The sequence below is a fragment of the Lepidochelys kempii genome, chromosome 7 (assembly GCF_965140265.1).
Source record: "Lepidochelys kempii isolate rLepKem1 chromosome 7, rLepKem1.hap2, whole genome shotgun sequence".
NCBI lineage: Eukaryota > Metazoa > Chordata > Testudines > Cheloniidae > Lepidochelys > Lepidochelys kempii.
In genome coordinates this window covers 4,861,761-4,877,886 of record NC_133262.1, presented here as the reverse complement: position 1 = coordinate 4,877,886, position 16,126 = coordinate 4,861,761, and the positions used below count along the sequence as shown (strand labels likewise).

The following is a 16,126-nucleotide window of genomic DNA, read 5'->3' as shown; positions in this document are numbered from 1 at the left end:
ACGAGATAACTGGTTCTGTGGATGAAGGGAAAGCAGTGGACGTGTTGTTCCTTGACTTTAGCAAAGCTTTTGACACTGTCTCCCACAGTATTCTTGCCAGCAAGTTAAAGAAGTATGGGCTGGATGAATGCACTATAAGGTGGGTAGAAAGTTGGCTAGATTGTCGGGCTCAATGGGTAGTGATCAATGGCTCCATGTCTAGTTGGCAGCCAGTATCAAGTGGAGTGCCCCAAGGGTCGGTCCTGGGGCCGGTTTTATTCAATATCTTCATAAATGATCTGCAGGATGATGTGGATTGCACCCTCAGCAAGTTTGCAGACGACACTAAACTGGGAGGAGTGGTAGATATGCTGGAGAGTAGGGATAGGATACAGAGGGACCTAGACAAATTGGAGGATTGGGCCAAAAGAAATCTGATGAGGTTCAACAAGGACAAGTGCAGAGTCCTGCACTTAGGACAGAAGAACCCCATGCACCGCTACAGACTAGGGACCAAATGGCTTGGCAGCAGTTCTGCAGAAAAGGACCTAGGGGTTACAGTGGACGAGAAACTAGATATGAGTCAACAGTGTGCCCTTGTTGCCAAGAAGGCCAATGGCATTTTGGGCTGTATAAGTAGGGGCATTGCCAGCAGATCGAGGGACGTGATCGTTCCCCTCTATTCGACATTGGTGAGGCCTCATCTGGAATACTGTGTCCAGTTTTGGGCCCCACACTACAAGAAGGATGTGGAAAAATTGGAGAGAGTCCAGCGGAGGGCCACAAAAATGGTTAGGGGACTGGAACACATGACTTATGAGGGGAGGCTGAGGGAACTGGGATTGTTTAGTCTACAGAAGAGAAGAACAAGGGGGGATTTGATAGCTGCTTTCAACTACCTGAAAGGTGGTTCCAAAGAGGATGGATCTAGACTATTCTCAGTGGTAGCGGAGGACAGGACAAGGAGTAATGATCTCAAGTTGCAGTGGGGGAGATTTAGGTTGGATATCAGGAAAAACTTTTTCAGTAGGAGGGTGGTGAAACACTGGAATGCGTTACCTAGGGCGGTGGTGGAATCTTCTTCCTTCAAAGTTTTTAAGGTCAGGCTTGACAAAGCCCTGGCTGGGATGATTTAATTGGGGATCGGTCCTACTTTGAGCAGGGGGTTGGACTAGATGACCTCCTGAGGTCCCTTCCAAACCTGATATTCTGTGATTCTATGACACTAGAAAACTACAATAGGGAAAATGTTCTTTGTTGGCACGGAAATGGGCTAGATGACCTAACTGGCTTCTTCTATCTTTTGGGCCCAGATCTTCCACTCACATTGAAACAGTGGGAGTTGTGTGTTGTTTCTGAGCACAGAAAATGAGCTCTTCCTCTCATGATTCCATAAACCGTATGCACTTCAGCCAATCCTGAGCTGGCCAATTCAAACTCATTTAACAAAGAAGAATAATTCCTCGTCCTTTACTTTCTCAGATAGGCAGATAAGCACATTCCCCATACTACCAGATTATAAACCAGATCAGCTCTAGGAGGATATAACGAGATGTTTATTTCTATAGCTACAAAAATTATTTATTTTCATAAAGTTTTGCATCATAATTGATAGATGGATCAAACCACTCATCCTTTTTCCTTTGTCTTCCTCCACCTTGTTTGTCTGTCCAGTAGTGAGGTCAGGATCCCTAGCCACATTTGGAGCATAGTTGGCCATCACAGGATTCCAGAAATTATCTGTAGAGGATATTCTTTCATCAGTCATATTTGTTTGCAGCTTCTGATGGCAACTGGACTGAATAGCTCTGGCTTTGGTCATGCTTTTTTGGTCTAATGTTTGATTTAGAAGGTGTTGATTAAAATTATTTACTTTAAAATATTGGTTCATTGCAATATCTACCCTTGGAGCCTGATCCGGAACCCACTGAAATGAATCAGAACCTTTCCATGGACTTCAGTGGGGATGTGAATCAATCCCTACAGCTTCATTGCAGAGAATCTGTGTTAAAGATGTTAGCTAAATATTGTACAGTTCCATTGGTGTATGTCTGGTTGACCACACTGGAATTACTCTGGATTTATAGTGGCATAACTGAGAGCAGAATCTGGCCAAAGTCTTTATTAGAATGTGCTTCTATTCACCACTCACATCCTGGCATGCCACTTTGTTGTGCAATACATTTAGGTTGTCAATCAATGATTTGACTGTTCAAATACAGAACAACTAAAAACAGCATGTTGCAGTCCTTGTCAGCACTGAAGTCTTGCAATGTTTCACTGCTGACACTTGTTGACAAAACAGCATTTAATTATGAGAAATCAGTTATATATTGGGATTTTAACTTTTGATTTTTTTTAATTAGCTGAAACAGGAAATCTCTATGCAGAAGGACCCAGAGTGATTCTCAATCTTAGTGTAGAACCTACACCTTTATACGTTACCAGGTGTGAAATCCTGAATCCACTGAAGCCAATGGCAAAGCTCCCTTTGACTTAAAAGGATCCAGGATTTTAGAAGGTTTATTTTACTTGTTTGCATATTAATTTATGTTGAGGTCACAAGTTTGCTAATACTAAATCATAACATTTCTTTTACGGTGCCTAATGAAACAGGGTTACCTGTGGGATGAATGGGCAGAAACCATTCTACCTTTGCACCTAATGGCCTGAATACATCTATATAAGGATATGAGAAACCTCCCATTAAAATCAATGGAAAAGCTCCCATTAACTACAGTACCATTTAGATCAGCATGTATAGATGAAGCAAAAGTAACTCACGGGACTTTTGATTATATTCTTTGAATGCTTTTTGACGCCTGATACTGTTCATTTCAACCAACATCTTGATATTAAAATTCTGTTAATTGGCTGGTATGCACTGAAGTCTGAAACTGTGCACATTTTATGTAAGAGTCACAGAGTCAGATCCCAGGTTCCCATTTGAGACGATGACAAAGTTCCCATTGGCTCCAATGGCAGCAGAATTGGGCTCTATGTTTTTGTTTCATAAACCAAGACCCCACTACCCAGGTTAGCATATCATGTAGAATTGTGCGTGTACCACAATGGAAGCCTGTACATTTGCAAAGAGTAAGTGTTCATATGGGGTCGCTTTTGACAGACAGGACTACCAGGATAACAGAAAATTACTATCTATGTATTTATTGGTGCAGAAAAAAGGCAAAGGTGTCAGATATCTTGAGAAAAACATGTTGATACAGTACACCACAGTACCGTTGAATAAAACCGGTAAACCACACTGGATGATGTCTCTGTGTTTATTATTATTATTATAACGACTACTATTATGTTTGCCAGTGTCTTTATTATGGATTGCAATGGCAGCTACAGCAGGTGCTCCATCACGGAGATTAAGCACAAAATTAGTTGTAAAAGCCCTAATTCTTCCTTTATAGGCGTGATGAATTCACTTCCTTATTAGAGAGAGTTCATTTCATCTGAGTTATGGTAACCAGGTAGATGTCTAGAAATTCGCCTTAAATTTATCAACCAGGTGATTTAGTTGAGTCAGTTTGAATTCTACAGTCCCAGTTTTTGATGTTTTGAGTAACCCTTCTGTTTGACAGCTCCCCTCAACAAAATGGGTTTGTAAAGGCTAGAAAGTAATGTTAAGGTGTTTCCAAGATCTTCCACTGCAAATATCATCTGTTCCCACTTGACTGTACAGTAGCTGTTCTGTAAAGTTAAAGGACTCCTATAGTCAATAACTCCAAAAATGTCCTTTTCTAATTCACACGGCCAACTTCTTTGAGTTGTACAGCTTTTATAGCAGATCAGATCACTTATGCTCCTTACACTCATCCTTACTATTTATTTTTTTCTTTTAAAGAACAAAAAAACAAAAAAGGGAGAGAAAGTTATGCTGAATAGGTACATTTTGCCTTTTTAAAACATGGCCATAAAAATAGACAGTAATATGAAATTCTCTGAATAAATCATCCCACAAAGAGCTGATAGTGTGAATCCCTGAAGGTTGGTTTCTGGAATTGCCTGCTTGTGTTAGTTCTGGATCCTATTATGTCATCAATATTCCTCTGAAATTTGATCACAGTGGGCCTGATTCTGCTGTCACTTAAGGCCCAGTCCAATGCTCATTGAAGTCTAGGGAAGGACTTCCATTGTCTCCTACAAATTTTGGATCAAGCCCTTTATCATGTTTAACTCCTGATTTACACCAGAGTAATCAAGAGGCGAATCAGCCCCTTCATGTTTGAGAGTTAGCAGATAATGAAATCAAGGCAATTATTGTACATAACACACATTTTCCTGCTTTCATTTTACCAGTTCTCCATTTAAGAGATTTATAGCACATTGGAGATTATGTAAATGTTCCCTGACATTAATAATGAGTCTATAATAGCTTTCTATGTTGCTATCTTTACAGCTTATTTTGACAGTAGAAATCACAAACGTGTTCTTTGCTAACTGTGCATAGTTTGAGACCCTTGTAATTCTTCCTGGTTTTGTGTTGACTTCCTTGCCGAGCTGTGGAGCAATGACACTAAAAAGCAATAGGAGAATAAGCAGTATGTGTGTACTGAATTCAGCTATTCTGTATTTTTTTCCCTAGATACTTATGGGCCATTGGTAAAAACGTTTGGAAGAGATGGAAGAAAAGGTTCTTTGTGCTGGTCCAGGTAACATTTCAGCTAAAAATTAGTGTTAAATTTAAGACTGTTCAGTGGATTTAAGTTTGTTTTCATAATAATTTTAATTTTAACACTAATTGGTGGTATTGTAAAATCTGTTCTCATAATAATCTGATTTTTTTATAAAACATTTTCTAAAGTATCATTTGGGTGGCAGTGGGGTTCTCGACTTTCTCATAGAGCAAAAGTTCTGAAGGAAAATAGCCTCTTGAGGACACATCAGCTCGCAACCTCCAAATCCAATTCCATAGCATTCCTGCAGCTACCGTGGTGTTTGGTAACATGAGGAAGTAATATTAGGGCAGGGTTACTGAGATAAGCAGAAATAAATTCACTCTACTGTGATCTGTGCTATTGGGTGAAGATTCTCCATTTTGTACCTGTGGGATGAAATTCTGGCTCCTCTGAAGTCAATGGAAACTTTACCATTGTCAATCATGGGGCTCGTGTTTTACCCAGATGTTTATCTCCTCTCCCTGCGTTTAAGCCATCACCGTGATCAGTACTGAACATCCTCTCATTCAGCCCTTACTGGTCACTGTGCAATGTCTTTCTTTCTTCCTATACTTTTTTTTTTTTACCCCTCCACTTTTAGTGTCATCTCTAAGTTCAATCATGGTTGAGTTTGGTTCAAAGAAACCAAAAAAACAAAAACAAACCAGGCAGAAAGCAGGTGCCAACCTGCAGAGACTTGTTTGGGTTTTTTGTTAAGTGAGTTGGTCCAAAAAGTCCCCTGTAAACTCTAGAAGAGTCTTGGTCTGGGCAACAGCTGGGTAGGAAGGGTGTCTGCTTGGAGTGTTCGATCCTTCACCATTGTCAGAGAAGCAGTTCCACTGACCATCTGGAAATGTTGTATAAAGTAGCAGTGGTCTGTCAGTCACAGCTTCAGGACTCTATGCACTCTGGCTAGACAAAGCAGCTGGAAACCTAGCATATCCAGCTCCACTGACGATTCCCCCAGTGGAGTGGACATGTCTAAGAAAAATGAAGTGTGGGCCAGGGTGGATTTGGGGTGTAGCCATGCCCATATGTTGCCTCTGGAGCTGTTGTCAGGTGTAAGTTAGAACAGCCCTGAAGTGAACCACTAAGGTAGAAAAAAGCCATCATGGGCCATGGTCCTGTGCTGAGAACAGCTTGGCCAGACCAGAGAATCCAGGCCAGAGAGAGAGAGAGAATGTAAGGCCTGATTCTGATTTCATTTACCCCAGTGCAGATCAGGAGTAATCAAGTTAATGGGTGTAATCTTGCTCCCATTGAAGTCAGTGGCAAACTTTCAGCAGGGTTAGGATTTCACTCCATGTGTGGAACTGGTGGATTTGATTCTCATTTTGCACAAAGTTTCAAATTTCAGTCTGAATTCCATTGCCTCTGCCGTTTGACTTAATACTCTTGTACATTTTAAGGCGGGGACAAAAATGGATTACAACTTCCATGTCCTGCCGCTCACTCATTTATGTGTATAAATCTTAATTTAAAAAGAGGTCATTCTGCTTTGGTGCTAGTCAATGTTTTCATTAGTAACTCTGATAATGGAATGAAGAGTATGCTCATAAAATTTGCGGACTACACCAAGCTGGACGGGGTGCAAGCACTTTGGTGGGAAAGAGTAGAATTCAAAATGACCTTAACAAAACTGGAGAAATGTCCTGAATTCAACAAGATTAAATTCAGTAAAGATAAAAGGGAAAAGTACTTCACTTAAGAAGGAAAAATCCAATGCACAGCTACACAATGATAAATAACTGGATGGGTGGCATTATGGCTGAAAAGGATCTGGGGGTTGTAGTGGATCAAAAATTGAATCTGAGTCAACACTGATGCAGTGGCCAATATAATTCTGGGGTGTGTTAACAGGAGTGTCATGTGTAAGACACGGGTGCTGAAAGTCCTGCTCTACTTAGAATCATAGAATCATAGAATATCAGGGTTGGAAGGGACCCCAGAAGGTCATCTAGTCCAACCCCCTGCTCAAAGCAGGACCAATTCCCAGTTAAATCATCCCAGCCAGGGCTTTGTCAAGCCTGACCTTAAAAACCTCTAAGGAAGGAGATTCTACCACCTCCCTAGGTAACGCATTCCAGTGTTTCACCACCCTCTTAGTGAAAAAGTTTTTCCTAATATCCAATCTAAACCTCCCCCACTGCAACTTGAGACCATTACTCCTCGTTCTGTCATCTGCTACCATTGAGAACAGTCTAGAGCCATCCTCTTTGGAACCCCCTTTCAGGTAGTTGAAAGCAGCTATCAAATCCCCCCTCATTCTTCTCTTCTGCAGGCTAAACAATCCCAGCTCCCTCAGCCTCTCCTCATAACTCATGTGTTCCAGACCCCTAATCATTTTTGTTGCCCTTCGCTGGACTCTCTCCAATTTATCCACATCCTTCTTGAAGTGTGGGGCCCAAAACTGCACACAGTACTCCAGATGAGGCCTCACCAATGTCGAATAGTACTTGGCACTGATGAGGCCTCAGCTGGAGTACAGTGTCCAGTTCTGGGCCCACACTTTAGGAACAATGTGGACATATTGGAGAGAGTCCAGGGGAGAGCAACAAAAATAATAAAAGGTTTAGAAAACCGGACCTCTGAGGAAAGGTTAAAAAACTGGACATGTTTAGTCTTAAGAAAAGAAGGAGGAACCTGATAACAGTCTTCAAATATGTTAAGGGCTGTTATGAAGAGGACAGTGATCAGTTGTTCTCCATGTCAACTGAAGGTAAGACCAGAAGTAGTGGGCTCAATGTACAGCAAGGGAAACACTTTCTAATTCTAAGGTTAGTGGAACAGGCTTCTGAGGGAGGTTGTGGCATCCCCGTCACTGGAGGTTTTAAGAACAAGTTGGGCAAACACCTGCTTCTGCCTCAGTACAAAGGGCTGGACTTGATGCCATCTTGAGACCCCATCCAGCCCTGCGTTGCTGTGATTCTATGGCACATTGTTAAAAATGCCAGTTTACACAAAAATGCCAGCTGGCGGAACTGCAGCAGGGTTAAACCAGCAGAGAGAGGATTGCTTAGCATTGTCACTGCAGACAAAGCCACACTGGTTTCGATGGTAATTGGGAGCCCTTGGTATCTTGCAGGAAGTACTCAGTAGGTCACAGGGCTGGGCTCTCAGAAATTAAAGCTTAAACTGTTTCAGGCTTAATTGCTGATAAAGGAAACTACTATGTCAAGGCATTTGGGGAGAGAACAAAGCATTCGTAATGACTCTCTATGTGCAGAAGACACAGAAACATATGCATAGCTAATATGATGGTAAATATTTTAGGGTGCTGTTTTCTATATTATATTATTTCTGAATTAACAACCATATGGCAATATAATTGACAGTGAAGCAATTGGATTTTCCGTTAGCACTGAATTATACTTATCAATTCAAACTTTGTCTCTTCTTTTCTTGTGCACTGGAATTCTCCAAACTAAACGCCTTACTCAGAGAGGTAGCTCTTAATCCAGGGACTCTCTCTCCTTCCTTGCAAGCTCCTCTGGGCAGGTGCCTTTGACACGGCTTGGAAAGCAAGGTCTGGGCATTATTAGAAATAAATAAATTAAGAATAATTGTGGGTAAGCATTTGCAGGGTTGGACCCTAATCTCCTCATCTAATGAGAAAACCCAATCCCATTTGTCTCACACTGAGTCCTTCTTCTGATCCTTTCTACCTCATTATAATTATTTGTATGATTTTTGGATTTTGTGTATTCCTTAGCATGAATTTCACTACTAATCACATATGCGGGCATCCCATATGTGAGAGCATGACTTAAACACATGAAGCCAGGCCACCTTTTCTAATGTTACTAGGTCTTTATTCTTCAAATGGCATGAGTAAGATCATAATTTGGCCTAGTGGGACAGTTTGCTTGAGTAAGGCAAGCAGGATTTAGCCGCTGAGAAAATGGCACTTCTGTAGTCAGTCTCAGAAATTCCCGCTGCCGTAACAACTGCTCTGTTATGTCACTTTGTTAATGTGAAATGTTCTGCTGTATGTCAAATATAAACAACAAATGCACACTGTCCTGTCCCTTAGGTGTAGCTCAGGCCCACTGAACTTGTCAGCAGGCAATACAGATAGAATAAAAATATTTTGATCTCCGTAAGTTTGTCATTTGCTTTTCATGGGATGCTAAGGATGGCTGCTGTATTAACACTGATTGGAAGCAAAGGCACTGGTTGGTGCCTGTAATTCACTGGATTCTGCTAAATGTACTGAGCGTGATAATGGTTAATTATATAGAGAATGAAGGATGGGGAGCAGGGACTCATGAGGGTAGACACCTGTTGTGGGGTTCTGCAGAGTCTCCAGAAACATTCAAAACATACCTGTGTCTTTTGATGCAACATCTAGTTAGGATGGGTCTTATGTACCATATATATTGTTGGGCGAGAGGGAGAGGTGTCCTTGACCTGTCTTCCCTTCTGCTGGTTATATTTAGCCATGTGGGGAGGATTAGACTTCATATCTGAGTTTATATGTGTGGGTTGTAATTTTAATGTTTCTAAAGGACTCCAAGAGAAGGATAGAGGATCTTTTAAGCAGTGGTCCTGCCATTGGATCAGCATGGGTGCAAGGAGCTGCCTATATGGCTACAACTGCAATGCCCAATTGTGGCATTTTTTAATTTTATATAAATCCGAACGAATCAATAAAAATGGTTGCCTTCTATTATTCTGTCCTCTCCCTTTCCTCTCCCCCCGACCACTTTGCTCCTTCTTTTGCTTCTCCTCTCCCCTCCTTTCACATCCAGTGTATGCTGCCAGTGCAGCTTCAGCCCCACCATAAGTAATTTTTACTATGGGTTCTGAGAGCAGTTAAGCTATTTCCCTCTCCATTTGGAGGGGAGAGCAAATCACAGGCATGATGTCACAGGAGAAATTCGCAGGGGTGGTATTACTGCCACGTATTAGCCCTTTGTTCAGCAGGTGGTCGGGTGTTTCATGGATTGCAGGTATTTATTAGAGTGCTTGATGCACATCTGGTATGTTTCATATGGGATAAAAAGTGGCTGCCATTCAGCAGAATGGCATATTGCACAGGAAGTCAGACGGAGATGCTTTCCAGGAGGCAAGTCTACTTTCAGCTGTCTTCAGGGTGAAAGTGCAGTTATGATATTACTCACATTTAAAAATGTGAGAGGAGAGTAATAATTCATTTTTAGTTCGGCTAAAACAATCATTTCCATTTTTTTGCTGGGGCTCTCTGCGTATAAGTGCTCAGATATTTCAGTGATGAGGGCTATGAAAGTACCTAAATGGATGGATAGATCAATGATTAGCTGGTGTGTAGAGGAGAAAGAGTTCCTGTGCTCAGTTTCTATGCTTTGTGTATTGTCCTCTCTAATATACACGCCCCTTCAGTGTGCAGGTGTGTGTCACTGGCTCTGCTAACACACCTCCATGTATTAGAGGACAGGATTGAAGCCAATAGATACAATTTTCTCTTGAGTGTGTCGCCCACCCCCCCTTCTAGCACGTGCCACCCTTTCAGATGAGCAGCAGAAGAGCAGAATACTGATTAGATGTAAATTACATGGCAGAGACTCCTTACTTGCCTCATTTTAAATTCCAAGATATGCAGTGCGAAAGTGATGGCAGAATATGGCCCTAAGGTTGGATGGAAACAACCTCGCAAGTGAGGAAACTGCTTGGTAAAGTCAATTCTAATGCCAGTGGCTGTGGTAAGCAATGAAAGCTTTTAGATCAAAGCTTTTTTACCATGGCTGGTGGAAAAAGGTAGTGCGCATTCATCCTAGTGTATATGAGACCATCACTCTCTCTATAAATGTCTCCTAACTGGCTGCTTCAGCTAAATGTACTCAGCATGCAAATTTCAACCAGCTGGCTGCTGTGGTCCTTGAGAGGCAATATAAAATGCTTAGAGCATGCAGAGCTGGAATTCGTGTATAGCATACAGTAATGCACTGCAGGACATAGTGAAATGAACAGGAGTTAATACTCACGTTGGTTTTGTTGGCTACAATAGAAAATTCACAATTGATTGTAATTCGTGAGGATAAGAGAATTAATTCCTTTGAAATTTCAGACTGAATCTATTTTTGTCATGTTTCAGAGTAGCAGCCGTGTTAGTCTGTATGCGCAAAAAGAACAGGAGGACTTGTGGCACCTTAGAGACTAACAAATTTATTTGAGCATGAGCTTTCGTGAGCTACAGCTGACTTATTTGTTAGTCTCTAAGGTGCCACAAATACGTCTTTTATTTTTGTCATGTCATCTTCGCGATAACCCCATTTTGATTCTCTGGCAGCGTGTGGGAAGTAACACTTTACAGTACCTGGATGACATGTCTGCCGTGTAGCTTGAAGCCATTTTCAACTGATTGGGTCTGATGACGTTTGTAGAACATTTTGGAACCAGATCAACTTGCTGTAGATTAAAAACATTTGCAGTGTCTGTGCCTGGATCTATACTTCTAGTGACAGACTCCCTAAACTCACTATAATTTAGACTAACGGTGACAGCTCCTGCTTTCAGCAAAACTCCGTTGATTCTGGGTAAGAGAAGATGAAATAAGCATTTGGCCATTCCCAATAACTAATAGTACTTAAAAATAATTCCATAAAAACAGAATACTTTAAACAGACATCCTGGCTCATCACGGTAGAATTCTGACGGTAAGGGTCCAAGTACGCAACTCTTACTTGTCTAGATTGGTGTGAGTGGCACGACGTGCCTAGATTTCCTGGATCCAAATCTGCCCTTGGGAACACACTCTCACAACTCCTATGAAAAAGTTAATGTGCTTGTTATGTGTGGTAGGTAGGATTGCTACCTTTAAACATTTAGAAATTGAATGTAAAGAGTAATTTATTGATATCTGACATTTTGTTCTGGTCTGTAGTGTTTTTTAGGTTAAGATAGAGTGTCCATTATGTTAATTTATGTCAGTAAAGTGCTTGGAAGTCAATATAGCTATCTGGAACCAGAGGACTAAAATCTTCTGTCACTGTAGAAAACTGTACTGCAGCCAGAAGTATTTTAATACGGTTTCTGTCCGCTTGGAAGAAAATATTTGTTGTTAGTATAGAAATGGTCCATTTAGGAATTCCTCATTGTCCCTTCAGTAGTGAGGAACCGGGATGAAACTGAATAAGCTGTGTTGTACTCAAAGTGAGGTACAGAAATGAACAGGTATGTACAAAGTTCTAGGAAAAGTGGTGTCAGACAGAAATTAAAAACAGTACTGATGAATATACATGCGTCCCATTTATTAATTATTAAAACAATACACCTGGTGAAGGAATACAGTGAAACGAATAAGTAAAATCTAATTTGCCAATCTAAAATCATTGACCCTTGTCATTTTTCTCCTGTTTTCTCTGTTTTCCCTTTTCTTGTTCTTTGTCCCTTTTTCTCTCTCACCTTTTGTTCTTCTTCTTTTCTTACCTGCTTCTTACTAAAAGGAATATTCCTCTCCATGTTGTGTCTCCCTCTCATCCCCCATCCCTGTCTGTTCTTTCCCTCTTCTCCCCTCTTGTACCTCTCAACTTTGGTTCTGTGTGAACCTTGGAGGCTGTCAAGTGAATCTTGTGTGTTAGTCATTCCTCTTGGCAGCCCACTCACAAACCTCCATGCAGAGTAGACCACTGGTAAGCTCGGAGAGGTTAGAGGCTGATGTAGACAAGGTGCAATCTCCATCCAATTCTGCAGTGCAATCCAATGGAGAAGACATCTGTGGCTACACAAGAGACAATGAGGATTCTCTTCCCTCACCCAGACACCCCAAAGAAAAAAAGCTGCATCCAGACATCCCCGTGGGTTTAAAAATAGTAACCCCCATTTCCATTCCTGCAGATGGCCCAGTCTGACCCTCTGAAATGAACCTTGAATATAAATCTCCCAGTAAGCTAGTTTTTAAAGATTCATTCTTAGACTGTGTGTGATGATCCCATCCCTCATGGAATAGAAAGATTCACAGTTTATCGCTAGATGTGGTGTCAGCTTGTTTCTGAACCCAGGGGTAAATACTTTAGGGCCAGCACTTGTGCATAGACAGATCCTTTTGTTGCAATCCTTCGTCTCATCTACCTGAGCTGTTTTAAATGTGAATATTCTGTACTGCTTCTGCACAGTTAATAATTTTACTGAATAGCATTGACAGCATATTACTGTCTCATCTGATACCAGTGAGACCTTGACATGCCATCTTCCAGGAACCTTAAAATAAGAGTGACTAGTGTATTCATACTGAGTTTGGCATCGTTGGGAGCTTTATGGAAGTTCCATGATTATATTCTTACAAGCCTATTCTCCTCCCCGTGGCATTAGAGAGGATTTCTGCAGTAACTCCCAGGAGACTTATGGAAGAGAGCAAACCAACCCTGCATCTACACACAGGCATTGCACTGGTTTAACTAAGGTGGGATACTGCACTAATTAAGCTTAAACCTTTTTGACTTTGAGTGTAGACACTCTTATGCTAGTTTGAACATGGCTTACATATGTGTAGCTTATATCTGTTAAATAATACAATGGGGCAGGCTACACCAATATAAGCTCGGTTTAAACCCATGGAAGAGTGTCCACACACAAAGCTGAAGTGGTTTAAGTTTGCTTGGTACAACATCACACCTTTACCTAAACCAACATAACTTTCTGTGTGGAGCAGACCTTGGTGAGATTTCATGAAAATGCATTTACTTGCAATACAGTATAACTTTATTACACAGTTCTACATTAGGCTGTCCTCTGACCTCTCTACTTCTGAGTATTGTCCTGCCTTTAAAAGCGCTTTATAGTTCCGGTGCTACTTAAAGGTATATCTGCACTGCATTTGGAGAGGTGATTGCATGTAGACATGTGCCCAAGCTAGCTTTACTCTCGTTGATGCAGTACCAGTAGCCGTGAAAGCACAGCAGCATGGGCCTTAGCGCGGGCTGCACAAGACCACCCAGGATCCTGGGTACTTGGGCAGCTAGCCTGTGCTGGAGTCCACGATGCTTCACAACTGTTGGTGCTCCCTCTCGCTAGATTAAACCTCGCTTGGGTGTGTCTGTGCCCTGCTGCAATCACGCCTCCAACTGCTCCGTAGACAAGCTTTAGGTCTCTGACCTCGTCTCTTTTTATGGTGTCGCCCCTCTTGTTCCCTGTGTTCTCTGTCAACACTTTTACTTAGACAGCCTCTCCATTACTGTACACCAGGAAACATCCATCAGCTCCCCCAAAGTGACTTTTTAAAACTACTTATTCCATGAAGCTTTCCAGTCATTCTGTTTGTTTTTACTGTGCCTTGTACTTACTCATGCCTTTAGACAGTAAACTTTTCAAGGGAGGGACTTATTTCTAGGGAGGTGGTGGAATCTCCTTCCTTAGAAGTTTTTAAGGTCAGGCTTGACAAAGCCCTGGCTGGGATGATTTAATTGAGGATGGGTCCTGCTTTTGAGCAGGGGGTTGGACTAGATGACCTCCTGAGGTCCCTTCCAACCCTGATATTCTATGATTCTATGATTCTTGGCACCCTTCGTCTATTGCATAGCCCTTTATTCACTTACAGTGCTATATAAATCATATTTTAAACTTGTCCAGAGGACAGTGGCTTTTGGACACTTCTGTTTTCATTTGACTCATCTTACTTTTCCTGCCATATGACATGTAACCTCTCTCTGATGTAAATTAACCCTATGGTAAGTGCTCAAAAACCTGTTATACCACCAATATAAACCATTCGCTACATTAAAAATTAAAAAAAAAATCAAATAGGAGATGAGTGAAAACCTGTAGACTAAGATTTGGGCTTGAATTTTAAAAATATCTCTCTCAATTACAGTACCATAACATGGAAAAATATTTTTTTGGTTATGTCAGGCTGAGAAAAGCAAGGTTATTGGAGTTCAAAGGTAATAAAAAAAACCCTTAATCTTACCAAAATTTCTTGTTAGAGCTCCATCTGTGGTTCGGAACATTCTACTTATCAAGAACAGAGATCATGAAGTATTAAAACATGTAATTTCACTGTTGTTACAAGAAATTTTACCTTGAATCAGTAGAATGGGAGTGGTGATATTATTTATATAATATTGTAAAATTAGAAATACTGACTAAAGTGTGTATATGTGTGTGTGTATATAGTTGATTTGGCTAGTTTTTTACTGGGAATGAAGAATAGTTTCTGTGTCCAAGAACTCTGAGATGCAATATATGTTTAGTAAAGAGATCCTGAAAATCAGCACCCACTTTCTGGGTTAGAGAAGTTTCAGAGTAACAGCCGTGTTAGTCTGTATTCGCAAAAAGAAAAGGAGACCTTGTGGCACCTTAGCGACTAACCAATTTATTTGAGCATGAGCTTTCGTGAACTACAGCTCACTTCATCGGATGCATACCGTGGAAACTGCAGAAGACATTATATACACACAGAGACCATGAAACAATACCTCCTCCCACCCCACTATCCTGCTGGTAATAGCTTATCTAAAGTAATCATCAAGTTGGGCCATTTCCAGCACAAATCCAGGTTTTCTCACCCTCTCCCCCCCCCCCCCCCACAAACTCACTCTCCTGCTGGTAATAGCCCATCCAAAGTGACCACTCTCTTCACAATGTGTATGATAATCGAGGTGGGCCATTTCCTGCACAAATCCAGGTTCTCTCACTCCCTCACCCCCCTCCAAAAACCACACACACAAACTCACTCTCCCTACAATGTGCATGATAATCAAGGTGGGCCATTTCCAGCACAAATCCAGGTTTTCTCACCCCCCCCCCACCTCCACCCCACAAACTCACTCTCCTGCTGGTAATAGCCCATCCAAAGTGACCACTCTCTTCACAATAAGAAAAGGAGGACTTGTGGCACCTTAGAGACTAACCAATTTATTTGAGCATGAGCATCCGATGAAGTGAGCTGTAGCTCACGAAAGCTTATGCTCAAATAAATTGGTTAGTCTCTAAGGTGCCACAAGTCCTCCTTTTCTTTTTGCAAATACAGACTAACACGGCTGTTACTCTGAAACATCTCTTCACAATGTGTATGATAATCAAGGTGGGCCATTTCCTGCACAAATCCAGGTTCTCTCACCCCCTCACCCCCCTTGAGGTGTGTGTGTGGTTTTTGGAGGGGGGTGAGGGGGTGAGAGAACCTGGATTTGTGCTGGAAATGGCCCACCTTGATTATCATTCACATTGTAGGGAGAGTGGTCACTTTGGATAAGCTATTACCAGCAGGAGAGTGAGTTTGTGTGTGGGGGGGGGGGAGCGGAGGGTGAGAAAACCTGGATTTGTGCTGGAAATGGCTCAACTTGATGATCACTTTAGATAAGCTATTACCAGCAGGACAGTGGGGCGGGAGGAGGTATTGTTTCATGGTCTCTGTGTGTATATAATGTCTTCTGCAGTTTCCACGGTATGCATCCGATGAAGTGAGCTGTAGTTCACGAAAGCTCATGCTCAAATAAATTGGTTAGTCTCTAAGGTGCCACAAGTACTCCTTTTCTTTTTGGGTTAGAGAAGATATTCTGTAC

General features: G+C 41.6%; 1 protein-coding gene across 6 annotated transcripts in view; it reads left to right on the top strand.

Moving 5' to 3' along the window:
* The window catches only part of CADPS (calcium dependent secretion activator), a 389,515-nt gene that overhangs the window by 234,450 nt on the left and 138,939 nt on the right, over positions 1–16,126 (top strand). For all 6 annotated transcript variants that reach the window (XM_073350983.1, XM_073350980.1, XM_073350977.1 and 3 more), the window contains exon 9: positions 4,577–4,643. In XM_073350983.1, coding sequence (XP_073207084.1) covers positions 4,577–4,643 — 67 coding nt within the window. The remainder of the gene's footprint in view (positions 1–4,576; positions 4,644–16,126) is intronic.